The sequence below is a fragment of the Lemur catta genome, chromosome 1, assembly GCF_020740605.2.
Source record: "Lemur catta isolate mLemCat1 chromosome 1, mLemCat1.pri, whole genome shotgun sequence".
Taxonomy (NCBI): domain Eukaryota; kingdom Metazoa; phylum Chordata; class Mammalia; order Primates; family Lemuridae; genus Lemur; species Lemur catta.
The window spans coordinates 138,126,282-138,146,933 of NC_059128.1; the positions used below are offsets into that span (position 1 = coordinate 138,126,282).

General features: G+C 37.8%; 1 protein-coding gene across 23 annotated transcripts in view; it reads right to left on the bottom strand.

Moving 5' to 3' along the window:
* CREM (cAMP responsive element modulator) overlaps positions 1-20,652 on the bottom strand; it is a 62,225-nt gene that overhangs the window by 36,626 nt on the left and 4,947 nt on the right. For 17 of the 23 annotated variants that reach the window (XM_045535475.1, XM_045535414.1, XM_045535564.1 and 14 more), the window contains 2 exons: positions 15,059-15,159; positions 9,361-9,484 (listed from right to left, as the gene is read on the bottom strand). In XM_045535475.1, the coding sequence (XP_045391431.1) occupies positions 9,361-9,484; positions 15,059-15,102 (168 nt within the window). In that variant the 5' untranslated portion in view covers positions 15,103-15,159. Of the gene's footprint in view, positions 1-521; positions 633-9,360; positions 9,485-15,058; positions 15,160-19,911; positions 19,941-20,652 lie in introns of those variants that run through there. The other 6 variants (XM_045535637.1, XM_045535634.1, XM_045535625.1 and 3 more) reach the window with 3 other exon arrangements.

Below are 20,652 nucleotides of genomic sequence, written 5' to 3' on the forward strand. Positions count from 1 at the left end.
CACTACACTTACAGGGAGGCAAACAAAAGTTCACTTGAACTAAAATACAAATGTCATATTTATGAATTAACTCATTCTTTCATTCACTGAACAAACATTGACCAGGAGCTTACCATGGGCCAGTCTAGACAGTAGGAACACAGCAGTGAACAAGAAAAGTCCCTGCCCTTCTAGATCAGAAGGAAACAGAGACTAGAAGAAGAAACAAATACATACTTTTAGGTGGTGCTCAATTCTTACAAGAAAAATAAAGCAGGACGAGGGACTCGAGAGTGACAAGGGAGGGGGAGTGTGGACGGAGGCTATATTTGTTGTGGACAGCTTCTCAGAGGAGGGAACATTTGTGCAAAAAGCCTAAATGAAGAGAAGAGGAAAGTCATAGGAAGATCTACAAATATATTCATCACATTCCAATAATCAAGTAGGCAACTGCACAAAAAACAAATTAAAAACATCAAATGGATGTATTTTATGAGGCTTTGAAAGTGTGTAGGATGAACTCACAGTAGACAATAATTTACCTTTTCTTCCAGATCCCCTGAAGAATAATCCTCTTCTATAGGATGCCTGAAACATAGATTATGCTGATGCCACCACATCCACTGAAAACGCCACTACAGACAGCAGTTAATCTGAAGAAGTAAGTGAAGATGATGCAACTGACAGCCTCACTTGGCTTTGCAATTCAAAACAAATCCTATAATGACACTTGTAACTGGGAAAACCTCACAATGTTGTGACACAGCATTGGATTAGCACCTAGTAGACTAGCTCCAATCCGTAGCTAGATTCTCTTACGATGGCGTTTATGATGTCACAGTACAGCTGCAATGTCACAGAGCTACCAGGCCTGCCTCCAAGACATTTCATAAAGGAATAAAAAATGTGAATTCACAATATAGCAGATGGATTTCTGCTGCCTTAGAAATCAAATCTCTGTATTACCTAGTTTAATTTCAAGGACCACAGTGAAAATCCGCTAACAAGCTAAGCAGGAAGTTGAAAACCATCTTGATTTCTGTGTATTAAGACAGGATTCTCAAAAGAGTCTGTTCCTTCTTTGGAGGGAAAAAGTGTTTAAAGAATACTTCAAATATTTTAAGGTTGAAAACAAGAAAATAAGGGTATTATAAATTGAACACTTGAATAAAGATGTAGAATATTTCACTTTAATTTTTTAAAACTTATATTTTGGTTAGTGCTAAATGAAGACAGACACAGAATAAAAAACAGAGTTGATTTTGGGAGGTGGTGAATTGACAATAATAATAATAATAAAAAGAAAAACATAGAGATGGTCCACATTTTGGTATCTTGTGATTTCTTCCCACTTAGTTTTTTTTTTTTTTTTTTTTTTTTTAAGCAGTCTGGCTAACAAATTGCAAAAATCATTGGAGTTAAATTTTACTTTTACCTTGAGAATATCAATTGAAAATATTTGTTAATAACAGAATTAGCCAAATATGACTATTCTTTCTATATCTACTATCTGTTACAATTCTAAAGATGTGTCTGTCATTGTTGATCCAGGTTACAAAAAGAAAAAAATTCTAAAGAATTCAAATCCTTTTTGTATGTGTAGAGCATAAGCTGAAATTTATAATCTGAATAAAACCGAAGTAGGTCACTATTTCTGGTGTTGTAAATATAAATGGCCAAATTTCATGCCTCTAAAAAATTAACCTCTTGAAATCAAAGCAAATATAATTAAGTCATTCTTAATTATACAGAGGGGTTTTAAGAGTCTATTTTAATAATACTTCCAGTAAGCAGTTAAATTAAAATTAGGGTTCTTTATCCTTTGAAAAATAATGCTGTAGCTAATCTTTTTTTTTTTCCAGCTACTCCTCATACTATCTTGAATTTCCTATTTATAATATTTGGAGCATCATTTTATATTCTAATCAGTATGAGATGTGTTTCATTTATTATATTTTAAAGTACTATGAAAATGAATATGATGTTTATAGAAGTCAAAACTCTTTTAGCTGTAAAACTTCTAAACTTCTAAAAGTCAGTCTTGTATTTGGTTTCAGGTAAGACTGAAACTGATCAAAATTTACTAGCCAAATGTATTTCAAAGTAATAAATGCACATAGAGAAGTAGGTGGCAGTAAGATTCTAAGCCAAAAAGGGCTCTTATGCAGCAGACATCCTATGGAGGCAAGGAAAGAAGAGTGAACCAAGGATCTACGTAAAAGTAAAATCAGGCCAGGTGCAGTGGCTCACATCTGTAATCCTAGCACTCTGGGAGGCCAAGGCAGGACGATCCCTTGAGCTCAGGGGTTCCAGACCAGCCTGAGCAAGAGCAAGACGCCATCTCTACTAAAAATAGAAAAATCAGCCATGCGTGGTGGTATGTGCCTGTAGTCCCAGCTACTCAGGAGGCTGAGGCAGGAGGATTGCTTGAGCCCAGGAGTTTGAGGTTGCTGTGAGCTAGGCTGGCACCACAGCGCTCTAGGTCGGTGACAGAGTGAGACTCTGTCTCACAAAAATAAAAATAAAAATAAAAAAATGTAGAAGTCAAAATCAGAATCATTTTCACATAACATGACCAGACCAAACTACATCCTTAAATTTTTTTAGTTCCAGTCTAATGACCATAGTAAAGTCTACGAATTTAGCTCCTTAAAAAAAGTACAATGAATAAGACCAGCTTGAGCAAGAGTGAGACCCCATCTCTACTAAAAAATAGAAAAATTATCCAGGCGTGGTGTGCACCTGTAGTCCCAGCTACTTAGGAGGCTGAGGCAGTAGGATCGCTTGAGCCCATGAGTCTCAGGTTGCTGTGAGCTATGATGACCCCACAGCACTCTAGCCCAGGCAACAAAGTGAGACTCTGTCTCAAAAAAAGAAAAAAATACTTAAAACTATGGATGAAAATTAAGAATATTAATTTTTCATCTAGTTTAAAGCATAGTATTAAAAATACCTCACACCACTACTTTTAAGGAAATAAACTAAATTTAACTTCAAACTGAGTATCCATGTATAAATTAAGGCTCCTTTTTCTAAGTACAAAGTAGTAAACAAATCCTTAAAGAATATAAAATGAGAAAGTTCTAAGGACAAAAGACCTGGGAGACCATCTTACACGGGCAGTACCTACCATGGTATATTAACACATCCAACAGCAAATATACACGTTGTTACTATTTGGGATTTGATTTTACTTCCTGAGGCCTGTCGTTTGCCGATGCCCTACGCAAATATGATGTTGCTGACCTACGAACAACAGCAAATGTTGCTTGAGGTTTCTGTTTGTTCATTTTTTGTTTTGTGATAGCCATCTACATCCTTCCTGGCCCTACTGAAGCTCAAAATGATGGATTTTTGGCATAGCTGGCGAAAACAATGAGAAATGCCATTCCAATTTTCCACCAGATTGAAAAAGAAAATTTACAACTCATACATCGCAGCGTTTCCAAGTACCCAGTGTCAAGCCCTCACTGTCTGCCAGGCCTGCTTTATTCTGAGGTGCTCTTTATACACGGTGTGCATGTAGAATGGAGAGGATAAGAAAGATCAGCAGAGTATAATCTCCGAACAACATTCCCTAGTGGCTTTCTCTGCCTCCCTGGTGTCTCCTTGTTTCCAAAAATACCCACGGCCTTGGAGAGGTTCAATTTTATATTAGAACTGATTCTCTCAAGGCAGTGTTCTGACCCTGACAGTCTCCAGAGTTTCCTTCCAGCTCTGTGACTCCTGCGATTCCGACCCTTTCATCTCTCCCTTCTATCCTTGCTGAAACCTTGAGAACTGGTCATTCACAAAGCAGAGGTATTCGGCTTACAGAGTAGAGGTGTCATGCTCAGGCCTGGAGGCTTCGTCAGCAGCTGTAAGGAATTGTGCTTCACAAAGTCAGTTTTAAAGTACATCCATCGAATGACCTCACCCCCCTAGATCTTCATGACAGCGTCATCAATTCCCGAGACACTTGGAACAAGAAGAGTTCAAAGTGTCTACTCTGCTGCTTTCAGAGTAGATCACACGTTTGGGAGATAAGTGGGGAGATACGGATACGGGGTAGCATATTCTACCAAGGCATATTTGATTTTTATCAGGTATGATAGTAACATTTGGTTATATAAGAAAATGTCCATAATTTTTTAAAAGTTGCATTCCCAGAAGTAAGTAGGAGTAAAATGACATGTCTGAGATCTGCAGAGCTGCTTAAAATACTTCAACAAAAAGAAGAAAAAAAAGGAGATAGATGAGGCAAATGCAACAGATTTTTTTTTTTTTTTTAGAGACAAGGTCTTGCTACGCTGCTCAAGCTATCACCAGCACAACCATGGCACACTACAGACTCGAACTCCTGGGCTCCAGCAATCCTGCTGCCTCAGTCTCCCAAATAGCTGAGACTATAGGCGTACACCATGGCAAAATCCTGGTAATTAGTAAGTTTATGTATATAAATGAGACCATTATTCTATTCTGATATATGCTTGAAATCTTTCATAACAAAAGAACTCTTAACTTCCCATTACCCATTTAAAAATTATATTATTTCCAGAGGACATAAGTATCCTTATTTTAAAACTATTTGTATATATAGTATTTTTTTTTTTTGGCAACAGAGTCTTGCTCTGTTGCCTGGGCTAGAGTACCATGGCATCAGCCTAGCTCACAGCAACCTCAAACTCCTGGGCTCAAGCGATCCTCCTACCTCAGCCTCCCGAGTAGCTGAGACTACAGGCATGTGCCATCATGCCCGGCTAATTTTTTCAATAAATATTTTTAGTTGTCCATATAATTTCTTTCTATTTTTAGTAGAGACGGGGGTCTCGCTCTTGCTCAGGCTGGTCTCAAACTCCTGAGCTCAAGCAATCCTCCCGCCTCAGCCTCCCAGAGCGCTAGGATTACAGGCATGAGCCACCGAGCCTGGCCTATATAGTATTTTTGTTTTTCGCCATTTTGGTTTCTGGAAAGGGTTTCTTCTGGGCCTGGTTATTTAAAATTAGACTCTCTGATTTATTACCAAGAATTTTTCCAGGGTCAGGTGGGAATCTAGTCTTCTATATCAACACATATGCTTAATAAAGATATCAACTTCAATTAAAAATAAATCAATGCAAAAAATAATTCAGGCAAGAATAAAACCAAGTCACAATATTGAACCCCCAACTATTTGCCACCACAAGGTTTGGCCATGGCAACTCCTGCCTCCGACTCTTTGACATTATTATCACTGTGATTTTACTTTCAAACACAGATAGAAAGGCTCCGTTTATAACTGGGAAGTTATAAAATGGAAAAATGTAAAACTCCAGTCTCTCTGGGTACACCTTCACCTCCCCTCAATTCATCGGGAGAACAGAGGCCTGAGAGCCAAGAGCAAGGTCAACAGTTTTCAGGTGATTTTCAGAGAATACCTGATTAGGCAGAACCTCTGGAAAGGCCAGGGCAGTCAAAGCCACTAATATCAAACGATATCCGATGCACAGAATCAAACCCACTGGATCTTTTGGTCACACCCTTGTTCCCACACTGTTTAATGATAATCTGACCATATAAGCAAGGAAAGGAGTGTTATAAATTCCTCTTTATACACAACTGAATTTAAATCTAAAACATCTGAGAATTTGCAATAGTCAAGTATGAAGAAAATGAGATAAATGGCAAGTAAATATGACGCCATAAGGAATTATTCAGAAGAGTTAGTGACTTTTGGCATATGTGGTAAGGTTAATAAAGATTTCACTTTGATTTCCTAATACTTCTAGTTATATAATATTGTACAATAACAAATACTCAGACATGAACAGCTTTAGGTATCACAAGAACCTAAATTAGTTTGGAAAACTGTGACTGCTAAGAATTGTGCTCTAATTCTCTGAAAAATCATGATCTGTGCATGGGATGGAGGATAATTCTTAGTAAACTAAAATAATCCATGAATCAGCAGATAGATTACTTCTTAATCTCTTTACATTTCTAGTATGAGAAAGATAAAAACCATAGATTATTTTTATTTTTCCCATAGGACTCTGTTTGATACAGAGTTTGCACTTGATCAAATACTTCAAACATATAGAAAATACAAAAAGAGCAAAAATCCATGAACTTGTTATCTAAATTTAATAAATAGCAACATTTATTAACATACAACATTAACATCCATGAATTGAAATTTTTAAAGAAGCATTATAAATGCAAACAGGCTTTTTCTAGTCCCTCCATTCAGCCTTCTCACAAGTCCCTAGTCTATATCCTCTTCTCTTTTATTCAAAACATTCCCAACTTTCCCACAACCCCACTTCTCACCCTTTTGTCTCCCAAATCCATCTTTCTCTATTATTTCACAGATGAACTTCTTAAAGAATCTATACTTCCAATTTCCACTTCTTCTCCTTTTATTTGTTCTGTATCCTACCAAAACCTAGTTTCTGTCCACCAGACTCCTATGCAATTCCAAAACCTCATACACTCAAGGCTACTTTTCAGACTTCACATTGCTTGATCTCTTGGCAACTTCTGACTGAGGCTCACAGAGGTGGGTGAAGGTCCCAGCCTGAAGGTCCTCAGAATTACAAATTACCATCTTAGATAACAGGGATCTATTGTTCTGACTACACAGGACCAGAAGTCTTGGGGCAAAACTTGTGTGTAGAAGTCAGTAAGCCAGAGCTAAACACGGAAGTGAAGGCAGAGGAGGAAAATGTGCTTTCAACTACAACTTCCACAAAGAAAGGCACAATTATCAACCAGAAGTCAGAGCTATAAAAATTCTGCAAGATCTCTAATTCATGAACAAATATATATCTATTCTATTCTATTCGCACAAAGTCCTGAAGAATATACACCAAAATGTTAACAACAATGAAATCTGTGGATGTTAAGATTATGAATAGTTTTTATTCTTCCTTTTAATAATAATTATTTTGTTAATCTTCTACAGTGAACACGAATTTTTTTTAACATGAAAAAGGTTGCTTTTTCATTTTCTTCAAGCAAAAGGCCAGCATGCCTGTCTTCCAAGTGTAACAAAGAAGGATGTTGCCAGGGAGATGCGGCTCTGCAGAATACTTACAGAAAACCTCCAGGGAATGAGTGGGTGTTGGCAGCTTGAAAGGGGAAACACAAGCAGGCTGGGTGCATGGGGCCCAGTCTCAGGGAAAAAAGAGCTCTCGCAGGAATAGCCTGGCCCGACACAACCCAAGAAGTGCCTGGTGTTCCCCTGGGACCTTCCAGTCAGCCATCGGGTCCTATCTACCTGCCTGCCTACCTGCATACCTACCTACATACCTATCTATCTATCCATCTTGAGAGACAGGGTCTTGCTCTGTCTCCCAGGCTCGAGTGCAGTGGCGCTCTCATAGCTCACTGCAGCCTCAAACTCCCAGGCTCAAGCGATCCTCCTGCCTCAGCCTCCCCAGAAGGCAGGACTACAGGTATGTGCCACCATGCCCAGCTAATTTAAACATTTTTTGGTAGAGATAATGTTTCACTGTGTTGCCCAGGCTGGTCTTGAACTCCTGGCCTCAAGTGATCCTCCCACCTCAGCCTCCCAAAGTGCTGGGATTACAGGCGTAAGCCACCATGCCCAGCCTACAGGTCCTATTTGTTCTCCCTTTAAGATGCCATTAAAATCTCACTGCTACGCGGTACCCCACACTCCCATGATGCCACCAGGCAACCGGATGCTGTCCCCACTGCTGGCTCACTGACTTCCAATCCCACCTCCACAAGGCTACTAGTGTCTAAACACAGTGAGCATAATGAAAATATTTCAAGAATATTTAGCATACAGGGTACTCTGAACTCTCAAATGTGTACAATCCTCTACTTACCTTTACCAGCTCAACTGCCCAGTCCAGACACTAGGCTCCAGGTAAATTCAACACCTTTAGGTCCCTGGACACCTCAGAGTGTGGCTTTGTGCTTCTGTGCACACTCTTCCTTTTGCCTAGAGTATGCTTCCCTACCCTTACCAGTAGACTCCTAATCACCCTTTATGTCTAGGTCAAATGAAAAATCCTCCGTAAAGCACCCCTGGTCAACTGGCTGCTCCCTCCTCTGTACACTTTGTTCATTTTGTACGTAACATTTTACAGCGCTCCTTACACTATTGGAATTCTTGCTAAAATATCTGTCCACCCCACTAAACCATGAGATATTTAAGGCCAGGAACTACATCTTCTCATGCATCTAGAATAGTGCCTAGACACAGTAGGTATTCAATAAATATTTGATGAACTAATAAATAAATGTCTTTGATTTTACTACATATTTTTATAGATAGACCAGAAATAAACGTTAGAATCTGGAAAACAGGTACTAACCAATACTGGTGCTCTCTGAATGAAACCAAAATTTAAGAACTAACTGAGGCCAAGCATGGTGGCTCACACATGTTAATCCCAGCACTTTGGGAGGCCAAGGTGGGAGGATCACTTGAGGCCAGGAGTTTGAGACCAGCTTGGCCAACATAGCAAGGCCCTATCTCTACAAATATAAAAAAATTAGCCAGGCATGATGGCACACGCGTGTAATCTCAGCTACTCAGGAGGCTGAGGAGGATCGCTTGAGCCCAGGAGTTCAAGGCTGTAGTGAGCTGTGATTGTGCCACTGCACACCTACCTAGGTGACAGAGAAAGACCCTATCTCCAGAAACAAAAAATTTAAAAATAAATTAAAAATAAATAAATTTTTTTTTAAAAAGACCTAACTGAAAAGAAAGTAAAGATCAAACCAAATATATACAGGGCAAATCATAAGACTTCTGCCATCTATTAACAGCTAAGAATATTAGAACAATATCAAAGAGTATCAATTTGGAATTAGTAAACCTCAGAAATAATCATTTGAGGGTTACATAGTATGTCTTTTTTTTTTTTTTTTTGGAGACAAAGTCTCACTCTGTTGCTTGGGCTAGAGTGCCATGGCATCAGCCTAGCTCATAGTAACCTCAAACTCCTGGGCTCAAGCTATCCTCCTGCCTCAGCTTCCCGAGTAGCTGGGACTACAGGTGCAGCCACCATGCCCAGCAAATTTGTTTTATTTTAGTAGAGACAGGATCTCACTCTTGCTCAGGCTGGTCTCGAGCTCCTGACCGCAAGTGATCCTTCCCACCTCGGCATCCCAGAGTGCTGGGATTACAGACGTGAGCCACTGTGCCCAGCCAAGGGGTTTTTATTTTCCCTTTGCATAGTTGAAGTGGGGGCACTGCCAAGTGTCTGTTACGATGCAAAAGTAATCAAGAGTGACATGTAGCTTCTCTTCAAAATCAAATCAGCAAGAATGGCTGATGACCAGGGAACATGGAAAATTTAGGATCAACAGCAAGAAAACAGAAACTGCACATAATTTCTCATTTCCACATATATTAACTTCCATCAATGCCTGCCTATTGCCTACCTGAGCTAAAGTAGGGATTGAATTTTGACCAGTCTGAGTCTGCATATGAGCAGATTCGCTCTCTGCCACAGAATCTCTTACACCTCCATCCTGCTGGGACTCAATTGTTTCCATGGTCATTTGTCTGAAAAGACAATAAAAAGGAAGAAGTATTAAGGCCCTATCTGAAGTATTTGGAAGTACAGGTTCAGCATCCTTAATCCAAAACTCCAAAATCCTCCAAAATCTGAAACTTTTTTCAGCATTCACATGACGTCACTGGTGGAAAATTCCCCATCTGACTTCATGTGATGGGTCACAGTCAACACGCAGTCAAATCTTTGTTGCCTGCACAAAATTATTAAAAACACTGTATAAAATTACCTTCAGGCTATGCATACAAGGTGCATATGAAACATAACTGAATCTTGTGTTTAGACTTGGGTCCCTTCCCCAAGATATCTCATTATGTATATGGAAATATTCCAAAATCTGAAAAAACCCAAAATTCAAAACACTTCTAGTCACAAGCATTTTGGGTAAGGGATACTCAACCTGAGTTATTTTTACCTAGCTTTCTGATATTTATTTCTGACATCTAATTGTACTATCTTATTTTTTCAAGAAGCAGGTTCAATAGTAGAGTCCTAACTCTTTAAACCTAAGGCACCTTTTCTGCTCACTGACTATGAACATTTCCAAGGGAGCATTGCAAAATGTTGGTTGGGAACTAACTTATTTTAAAACTTAAAAAAAACTTATAATGAAGTCTCCTTGATAATTATTTTAAGTCTTCTGATTAGTATGAATTAGTGGGAAAACTAGGTTTTCTATTTCACATGAAAAATGTAAATAGTCTATGATTGTCAAAGCCCAACATGCCTGCATTACGCTGTAGTGTGAAAGAATTTCCCCATTGTCTCAATTAAATGTGTCATAATATAAAAATGTGTCTTGCTTTGTTAGCACTAAGTAGTTTCTGATAAATAAGCCCTAGTTATTAAATATTTAAAAAGGAGAATCTAATTTTTCCAGGAAAAACTTTTGACATGATTTTAGTTTGCTTATGAATTCAGTTTAAGTTAATGATTTCTATATGGAGTCTTTCTAAAAGGTAAACCATATTATAATGAATCCTTTCCTACTAAGAGAAAATATAAAATTCAAACAAAATTAACAAAATTAAATTTTGAAAACTTACTTATAGGAGCTACTCCCTGCTGTTATACATCTTTGTAATTGTCAATAATACACTGTGTTCTTTTCACCTTAGTCTAACTATATATCCAAAAAGTATGAAGCCCATTTAGAACTTTGAATTAAAATGTCCAAATCATTTTTCTAGATTTTATTAGTTGCCAGATCCTACACATCCTTCATATACTATTTTTCACTCAATACCTTCTTTTGCATTTCAGTAGCCATTATCTGAATTCAAGTTTTCCATTCTCAAACCTGTCTTCTATAGTCTATACTACAAAGTTATTTTAATACTCATAACTGACCATAACAATTTGGAGCAATTACACCAAAATAAAAAACCAACAGCCTACCATGGAAAAATGTCTTTCTCTTAATATTCTCTAATTCTTTACCTCTTTTCTTATTAATTCCCAATGGCCTCTCCAATTCTAGGTAAGCATAGGTCATCATCATGTATAAACTGCTAATTCCTACTGTTCTACTTTTGTATATGTGAGCAGGCCCACAGAGAATACCTCAGAACATATGTGTGGGATATAAAAAGATATTAACTGGGAAAAGAGAGCAGGGGAAATACTTGGTCAAAATGTTGTAAATATCAGTGATTAAAAGAGAACATCTGAGAAGCTTGAATATGTGTGTCTTGAGATGGGTGGAAGGTGCAGATCCAACAGGTAGCATTTTCCAGAAGTATATGGCCATCAACAAACCCCTTTCCCACAAAGCATGCCCTAGCAGAGTATTTTGGAAACAATCTTGGAAATTGTTTATACCTTTGTTAAAAGCTCTCTTAAGCTTCTGCTAACAACTTGAGTCTCAACTTAAAAGTTACGTGCTGAAAAGCCTTAGCCAATAAACCGTTTATTTTAGAAACATTCATTTAGCATTGTCTATATGACAGGCCCTGAAAATACAAAAGTGAGTAAGTCATGGTCCTTGCTCTGAAGGAATCCATTAACTAGATGGTCCTTGGACAACCTGTATGAGAATTAACTAAAGTATTTGTTGTAAAAAATGCATATTCCCAAACTCAACTCCAAACCTATCGAATCAAACTTTCTGGAGGATCTAATTTTTATATCTAAGTGATTCTAATATATATTAAAAAATTTGGAAACACTTAGTTTATTGATAGTAATGAACATGAGTAAAGTAACTTTCTAAATTGTGTGAAGTATGTTATACACGAAATACTCTGGAAAACACAGCAGGGAATGAGTAAGTCTGCCCGAGGATGGGGCCAAGTGAGTTGCATAGTGAAGGATGAGTAGGATTTTGGAAGGTAGAAAAGGAAAGGTGAACTATAAGAAGAAGGAAAATAGAGTGTGTTCAGGTAACAGCAAAGTTGATTGGAGTAGAAAGTCTAGGTGAGAGGTGGGGAGCCTAATTAGATGTAGTGGGGAGGAGACAGGGTAGGACTAACAGAAGCAGGGCTGGTAAGGTTGGATGGAACCAGATTAGGAATAGCTTTTAAAAGCCTATTCTTTCAAAAGCCTATTCTAATAGCTTTGGGCAGAATTAGTTATTCTCTTCTGCATTCCCAAAGCATTTTATGCAGTACCTCCATTCCAGCACTGGCCGAGCATATAATGCATGTGTTCACAGGGTACTAACCAGTGTGAGCAACTTGGGGGGCAGGGGAGATCACATCTTAGATTTCTAAGCATTCCCAGTGCCTAGTACAGTATCTACCATAACCGTTAAATAAACCAACTAATCAGTTATTCTGGTAGACTGTCAAATGTTACTATAGTGATAAAAATAAGGTTCTTATTGATTAAGTGACTCTCTACAGGGTGCATAATAGGTAGCATGACCTATTAGGTCATCCCCTATATAGGTAGGGGATGGAAAAGTGGTCTTGAGACTGTAACTCCAGGGTTCCTTCCCCAGCCAGTCCTGAGTACTCCAGTTCAGAGAACATTTTATTTTTATTTTTTTGGAGACAGAGTCTCGCTCTTTCGCCCTGGCTAGAGTGCTATGGCGTCAGCCTAGCTCACAGCAACCTCAAACTCCTGGGCTTAAGCGATCCTTCTGTCTCAGCCTCCCGAGTAGCTGGGACTACAGGCATGTGTCACAATGCCCGGCTAATTTTTTTCTCTATATATTTTTAGCTGTCCAGATCATTTCTTTCTATTTTTAGTAGAGATGGGGTCTTGCTCTTGCTCAGGCTGGTCTTGAACTCCTGACCTGGAGTGATTCTCCCACCTCGGCCTCCCAGAGTGCTAGGATTACACAGAGAACATTTTATAATAATGTGTTTTTGAATATGCTGCAACTATAATCACAGTCTCGTTCAGATATGCTTTGTCTTTCACACTCTATGTATGGACCCTAATTTCATCCCATTTGTATCCTTTCAGAGTACTAAGTATGGTGCTCAGTACGTGTCATTCTGTACAAGGTTGATACTAAAGTTAGTTTATTTGAAGGTAAAAGTCACCTACAGAAAAGTAAGCTCAACATTAGCAATTTAAATTATACACCCTATCATTTTTAAACAAGTTTCTTCTGGTGGTCTATATCCAACTGCCCTCCAGCACAACTTCCTAAACCCACTAAAAACCAACGCCAGCGCAGGACCCAGGACAGAAGATTCAACTAACATCTAAGTGTTCAACATGGATCATGCACTGTACAAGGCATTTTTAAGCACTATCTCAGCTGAAAAGGTATTAATAGGATCTAGAAATCAGCTATAAATGATGTACATACAATATTAACAGCTATAAATCAGCCTCAGCTGCTCCAGATAGAATTTATAAAGTGTAAGAGTCCATAATCCTGCATTGCTCACTATATATTTTATAGCTAAATACACTAAAATTGAAGAGATATATCGTAGAATGTATTTCCCAAAAATCTCACTTTTTATAACAGCCAAATATTAAACATAGTTGTACTAAAACTAATAGTCTTTAAATTAATTAATTATGTAGCACTTTAGTTTTAAATAATAATCTTTATTAGAGGGGAAAAGGATTAATTAGCAATTATGAATTACAGGACATTTTAAAATAAAAACATAAAACAGTAAAAAACTAAAACAAACAAATAAATCCATTAAGCACTATAAATTAACAGCAAGCAAAATACTAGCGAATATTTGGTTCCACAATTCTAAAGAACAGACAAGAATTTGCTAAAGTGGGGATGCTTAAACTTATAAATGATTAAGAGCAGTAGCAATATTCTTTTCTCTTGAGGTTAAATATTTCTTCTGAAATCTCCTTTACGTTATTTTGCAAGCCTTTTTCTCCTTTGGTAGAAAAGCAAATATTATCCCAAACTATTCCGAATATATTAGGATCCAATTTAATAGAATGCTAGTTAACTGTTTTTTTAAAAATAGGACCCTCCATTAAAACAATTTTGAAAGACTTCTAGGATGGACTACTTTTTTCTGTTATTTTCTAGGACTTATTCTGTTACTTTCTAGGACTATAATAAAACATCTGTATCTACTATAACAACTCCCCAAAATATTATGCTAGAGTACAGTACTATTTGTACAGTACAATATAAACAATAGGCAGACAATCTATAACATACTTTTGAGAAATGAACACAAAGGAATATATTCATAAAAAATATTTATTACAAGTATAGAAACCAAGACAATTAATCATTATTTAGGCATACCATAAATCATGAACATATATATATATAAGCAGGAGGATAAATGAGAGGAAAAAGGGAAACCTTTTAAAGGAATGCTATTATGAGTGCCTAGGAAAGTTGTAAAAGATAAGTCAGGAGCAAAAAAGGGAAAAGGAAATACAGGCCAAAAATATTTAACGGAAAATAAGACAAAAGCAGTTTCTTAATTATTATTAAAGTGTTCAATTGACTAATAAACTCATACAATCTAAGTTGTATCAAATTTGCAAAGACAAAGTACACTGCAGGGCAATTTTATGACCCTTGCAACATTTTTTTTACCTCTTCTAAAAATAGAATCCAACTGGAAAAGGAAAAATTATGAACTGTGTTTCACTTCTCTATTTTTACATAGTTTTACAAAAAATGCCGTAGAAAATGTATTTTTTAGGGCTAGAGCCAACTGATGAAACAGAATGTCTCTGAAAGTAACCAAAAGAAAACGTGAAAAATTCTATTTGGATTTCTGTAAAATGTTGATAGAGATTTTCTTCTGTTTTATAAAGTTAGGTAAAGCATAGCCTAAAGGCCAAGAGGAAGAATAAAACTCTGGGGACTCTTCTAATTCTACAATTCCACTGAACTGCGCAAGTCCTTATATATGACCTTCTTTCTAACTGCAAAGGCCAGCACTTGGCATAAGCCAGATGTGGATATCCACACATCCCTGGCAGTGCCTGGCAGAGTACAGGGTGGAAGCTGAATGCCTTAACTGAATGGCTGAAAACTGTGAGTACACATTATTAAAGATACACATACACATATATATGCATGTGTACATATATACATCAATTCATTCATCATTTTAACTTTAAGTAGAACTTTCAAAAGAACAGAAAAACATTTATCTACCTACCTTAGATTTGTCTTAATATATTTTTTCCTGCCACATTTGCTCATTATTAAGACATTTGTGATCAATGCTTTGCTCCTTTCCTGTGTTCTTCTTTATTTATCCTGCAGTAAAATTATAATGTTGAATTGGGAGATCATAACATTTTATTTTAAAAAAATTAAAACCTCTAAAAACTAGGCTAGGAAGAATATTCTAATTTTGTATAAAACTAAAAAGACTAGAAAGCTAAAAAAAAACAACTCTGTATTGATTTTTTTTAAATCTTACTTCTATATTCTTCTTATTTTCCTAGAGAACACTTCACAAAACTTACATGATGCACTATTTCTCAGATTATTTTCTATTGGAGAGAAAGCAGTGCTGTCTAAATCATCTAGTACACACTAAGTATAACTCATAGGTATCAGTCCTATTTTCTAAAGATAATGATCATCTAATAAACTTAATGAATTTATCATTTTCTTAAATTTCACTCCATTGCAACAAAATTTTCAACTATCTTTCATTTACAATAAATTTAAACTTGGGTTTTGTCAAGAATTTTAACTCTGAATAAAACATCAGCAGTTTATTCAAAACCTCCTTCTGATAGCATTCAATCCATTTAAAAAGTTGGTTTAGATGCTATAGCAATGAAAGTCCCTTTTTTACTAATATCTTTTTATAATATATATTTGACATGCAGAATGAGGTAAAATTGGCAAAGAAAAAAAAGCTAAAGAATTTCTGAGAGTCCTTAATTTATTTTAGAGCTGAAAAGAACAACTGAGCCCATTGCTAAGAACCTTCTAGGCGTCTGTGCCAGCAACAGTGGTGCTCGGCCACAGACACGCCTCTGTCAAGGGTCCCTCCTATTAGATGTCTCCTCTAAAATGGTTTCATACCATCCCAGTCAATTTTGAAACTGCAGACAGCAGGCAGGTTTGCCACACCTCACTAAGGGCACTAAGGCAATGGTTACTGCCGCTGCCATCTGTCCCCAGCACAGGGATGAAAGATGGTAGGACATTTGAACCAGGCTACGTGAGCAAAGCGCAAGGGTGGTGCCATTCCCTGTGATCAAATCTTAGTCTGTGATCTATCATGCTAGCATTTTACATAGAGACATTTATATGCCTTAAAAACTGTAAGACCAAGAGTGCAGGGACCCACTTGCTTATTAAACAGTGACCTGCACCCAGTGTAGGCGCTGGGACACAGAGGGAAATGCTGCTCCCCAGCAGCCTGCACTCTAAAGATGGGGACAGATGTGTAAACACTAATGAGGATCACAGCACCGTAGCACAGAAATACCTGCTCGTGTTTACATTTCTCTTGGAAATAGTTTTAGTTTCCCTTGTTGAATAAGTAACATAATACATTCTTATGGTTCAAAATTTTAAAAGGAGAAAAAGATATTCAGTGAAGTCCAGGGACAGCCACTCACTTCCTCTTCCCAGAGGCACCAGCATTGCACCAGCTTCCTGCCACCACGGCCGCAGGATGTCAAGAGAAAAACTAGCCTCATACCAGAATGACGAAGATAAACTTGCGCCTGAGTCAGAATTATCAGAAAATGATTTCATTCCAGCTACTCTCTTAAGAGGTTATCGATGATTGACTGCCAAGCATCGATGCTTTTCAGTCCCCATCTTAACATCCTACAGCATTTCCTACTCCCGCGGAAATTCTGTCCTCCTTGAATGCTATCACTTTCATGCTTTTCTTCCAAATTATCTAGCCCTTTGTTCTGTCTTCTTTGGCCCAGTCTTTAATAAAGGTTGGTTGGTATTCCCCAGGTCATGACAATCTCCTCCACACAGTCTCCCTGGGTTACTTTATTTATTTATTTTTTTTTTGAGACAGAGTGTCACTTTGTTGCCCTGGCTAGAGTGAGTGCCGTGGCGCAGCCTAGATCACAGCATCCTCAAACTCCTGGGCTTAAGCAATCCTACTGCCTCAGCCTCCCGAGTAGCTGGGACTACAGGCATGTGCCACCATGCCTGGCTAATTTTTTCTATATATATTTTAGTTTGCCAGCTAATTTGTTTCTATTTTTAGTAGAGACGGGGTCTCGCTCTTGCTCAGAGCTGGTCTCAAACTCCTGACCTTGAGCGATCCACCGGCCTCGACCTCCCAGAGTACTAGGATTACAGGCGTGAGCCACAGCACCCGGCCGGGTTACTTTATTCTTATTTGATGAGTCTCAAATTTCATCTCCGGCCTACACCTCGCTCCTGAGCTCTAAACCTGCATGCATATATCTGCCTACTAGATGTTTCTTAATGCTCTGCTCACAGATCCTCAAACCCAAAATGTTCAAAGCTAGACTAAACTAAACCTCCCTTGCTTTGCAGCCCTTCCTCGTGCTGTACTCTTTCTTATCTCAGGGACCTACGCCACCGTTGACTGAGCCACCCTGTCTGGGCCGGGGAGGACTCCTCTGCCTACATTCCCCACTTCCCTGGTCCCCAATATCTGAAGTGGCAACGTGGTCTAATAGTAATAGCATAGTAGTGGTGTGGTGTGAAGAGCGTTGGCATCAGTGGCTGACCTGGGTGTGAACTTGAGTTCTATCACTTGCTAGCTGTGTGATCTCAATTATTTAATTTCTCCAAGCATTCTTTCCTGTCCATGGAGATGACACCGATCATGTTGTGAGGAGGAAGTGCAGGAATGAATGCAAAACGTCTAACTGTGCTGGGAACATAGGCTGGGAACACTGGCTTACTCAGCCCCAACAATTCTACCTCCTAAATCTCTCTCCATTCTTTTCTATTCACTCCATCCTCACTGCCACAGGGTTGACTCTGATCATCTCTTGACACAATTAAAGCAATAAGAGTCTCTCCCTGTAATTACTTTACCTGGCTCAAACCTCATCTCAATCTCTTGTAATCCACTCTACTAGACCACAGCACTCTCTATGAAATGCAAATCCAAAGATGTTATTTCCGCATATATGGAAATAACATTCATCGGAAATCAAGCAGGTGGGAGTGGGGAAGAGGGGGGCAGGGTAAATTCACACCTAACCGGTACAATGCACACCATCTGGGGGATGGGCACATTTTGACTAAAAGGGTACAAAAGCAATTTATGTAACCAAAACGTCTGTACCCCCATAATATTCTGGAAAAAAAAAAGAATCCTCCCATGGTTCCCCTTGCCTTAAGGATAAATATCCTAAATTCTAAGTATTCTAATTTGAGGTACTTGGTAGAGGTTTAATAGTTTGTTGTAAAAGCATTCAGATTTTAAGGTATGACCTCCTTTTTTATTAATAATCAATTTCCCAGGTTCAAAATTACATTGTGTGGATTATTTAAAGCAGGAGTCCCAGTTTACTATAGCATGAACTACGCATAATTTGAAAAACTCAACTGCTTTCTATACTATTGATCTCATCCCAAATCCGCTTTAATGGGTAGCCCAGGGCTGAATCTAGCACCCCACCCCGACACGCACAAACACCTGAATGGTTAAGAGCTCAAATGTCCTTATCATGTTCTTATGATGGGCTTAATACACTATGAAAATATTCTGTTTAGCCTAAAACATAACCCTTGAATTATCATGTTTCATGATACAGTCTGAGGTTACCGTATCTCCTCATACCTAAATTCACAAAGGATACTGATGTAATGCCCTGTATACTACCAATTTTCTACAAAAATAAATTAAAAGTCCTATCTTAAGCTTTATCTTTTAGAGCTGGAAGGTATATTTTAGACTGGTTTATTAAAGGCAAATAATAGCTTATACTAAGTGAGAAGAAATGAGTTCAAAAATTATTTTGCCTGGATATGAATTTCTGTGCCACATTTGAGGAAGGTCATCTATCATACTAACAAAAACTTTCTATTACCTATTAGGTTTGATTGCAAAAATAATATTTGGCATTCACGTTATTTTTCACCAGTCTGTTGCTCTATTCACCTTCTGGTGTAACAGCTGCAATTAATTTCATTGCTATCAGCATCCTTCAATATACAGCTTTCTATACAGATTATATTTAAAATATGTTGATTATTCTACACAGGATATTTTGGGAACAAATGGTGAAATCTGAACATGGACTGTATATTAAAAAGATAATAGAGCAAATGTTGCAAAATGCTAACATAAAAGTAAGTAAATTATACTGATTAAAGATAGCATAAAATTTATACTTACTTTGATTGTCGTTAAGGTTCTTTAAAAAGGAAGAAAAAATAAATTTATACCTGGAAAAATTTGAACACCTACTCTGCTGTGGTTAATTACATTAATATCTTAATGTAATTTTCTCGAAAAATTAGGTCTATATTAGAATTAAACTTCTTGAGTAGCTTTGCTAAAATATAAAAGCTTACATAACCAATTTCTAGCTCACCAAACAACTTTCCACGTTAACCTAAGTTCTCCACTCATGCTGTAAAACCTACAGTTTAGCTAAATGCCTGCCGAAGTTCTCTACTGTGCCCAAGCACAGGGATGTATGTTTACCAAGAGTTAGGTGTGTTTACCACCAAACCTGATTATGCCAACCATGCCTGCTGCAATTTGGGAATTTTGTTAAATAGATTAGATGAAATGATTAAATAGGTTAAATGATTAAAAAGAGAGCTGTGCCTCTGAAAACTAAGTCGAATGCTTTGGAAAGAAAACAAAGGCAAATTTAAAGCTTGGTGCGGTGGCTCACGCCTGTAATCCTAGCACTCCGGGAGGCCAAGGTGGGTGGATCGTTTGATCTCAGGAGTTCGAGACCAGCCTGAGCAAGAGCGAGAGCCCCCTCCTACCCCCCGTGTCTCTACTAAAAAATATATGGAAGGAAATTATATGTACAACTAAAATACATATAGAAAAAAGTAGCCAGGCATGGTGGCACATACCTGTAGTCCCAGCTACTCAGGAGGCTGAGGCAGGAGGATCGCTTGAGCCCAGGAGTTTGAGGTTGCTGGCAGCTAGGCTGACACCACAGCACTCTAGCCTGACAACAGAGCAAGACTTTGTCTCAAATAAAAAAAAAAAAAAAAAAAAAAGAAAAAGGCAATTTTTTTTTTTTTTAAATCCTGCCTCTGGACTAGATATTACAGTTGGAGAAAACTATAAAATATAAGGGAAATATTATAAAAAGGCTTCTTTATGAGACACTTGCAATACAAACTAAGTTCTTGCTCCACTTTCAAAAACCCAAAAATAGAAACTGCAAGAAAGGCTTAAAAAAAAAAAAAAAAGAAAGAAAAACCCCACTCCAAAACAGTGCCACGAGCATAGCCAAAATAAAAGGAAAAGAATGTGGAATAAAAGGCATTGCATCTCTCATGGAAGCAGGAAAAGAAAGAGAACACAGAAAAGTACAATCTGTTTCTTTGGTTCTATGATGAAGAAAGATTTTAGTTGTTTGGGAAAGTACATTTGCATAGGTTAATTATAATTTAAGTAGCAACAGCAATTAAGGAAGGCTCTAAAAGCTGATATAAAGCTGGTCCTTCTCAACCAAGTTGATTAAAATGTTGGGAGAAGGTGGGCCTAGTTAAAAGAGAATTCCGAACAGCCATATATCTGAAATTGACAGGGACGAGCCTATGGTTATTTATTATGTATTTCAGGTGAAGGAGATGGGTATAGCA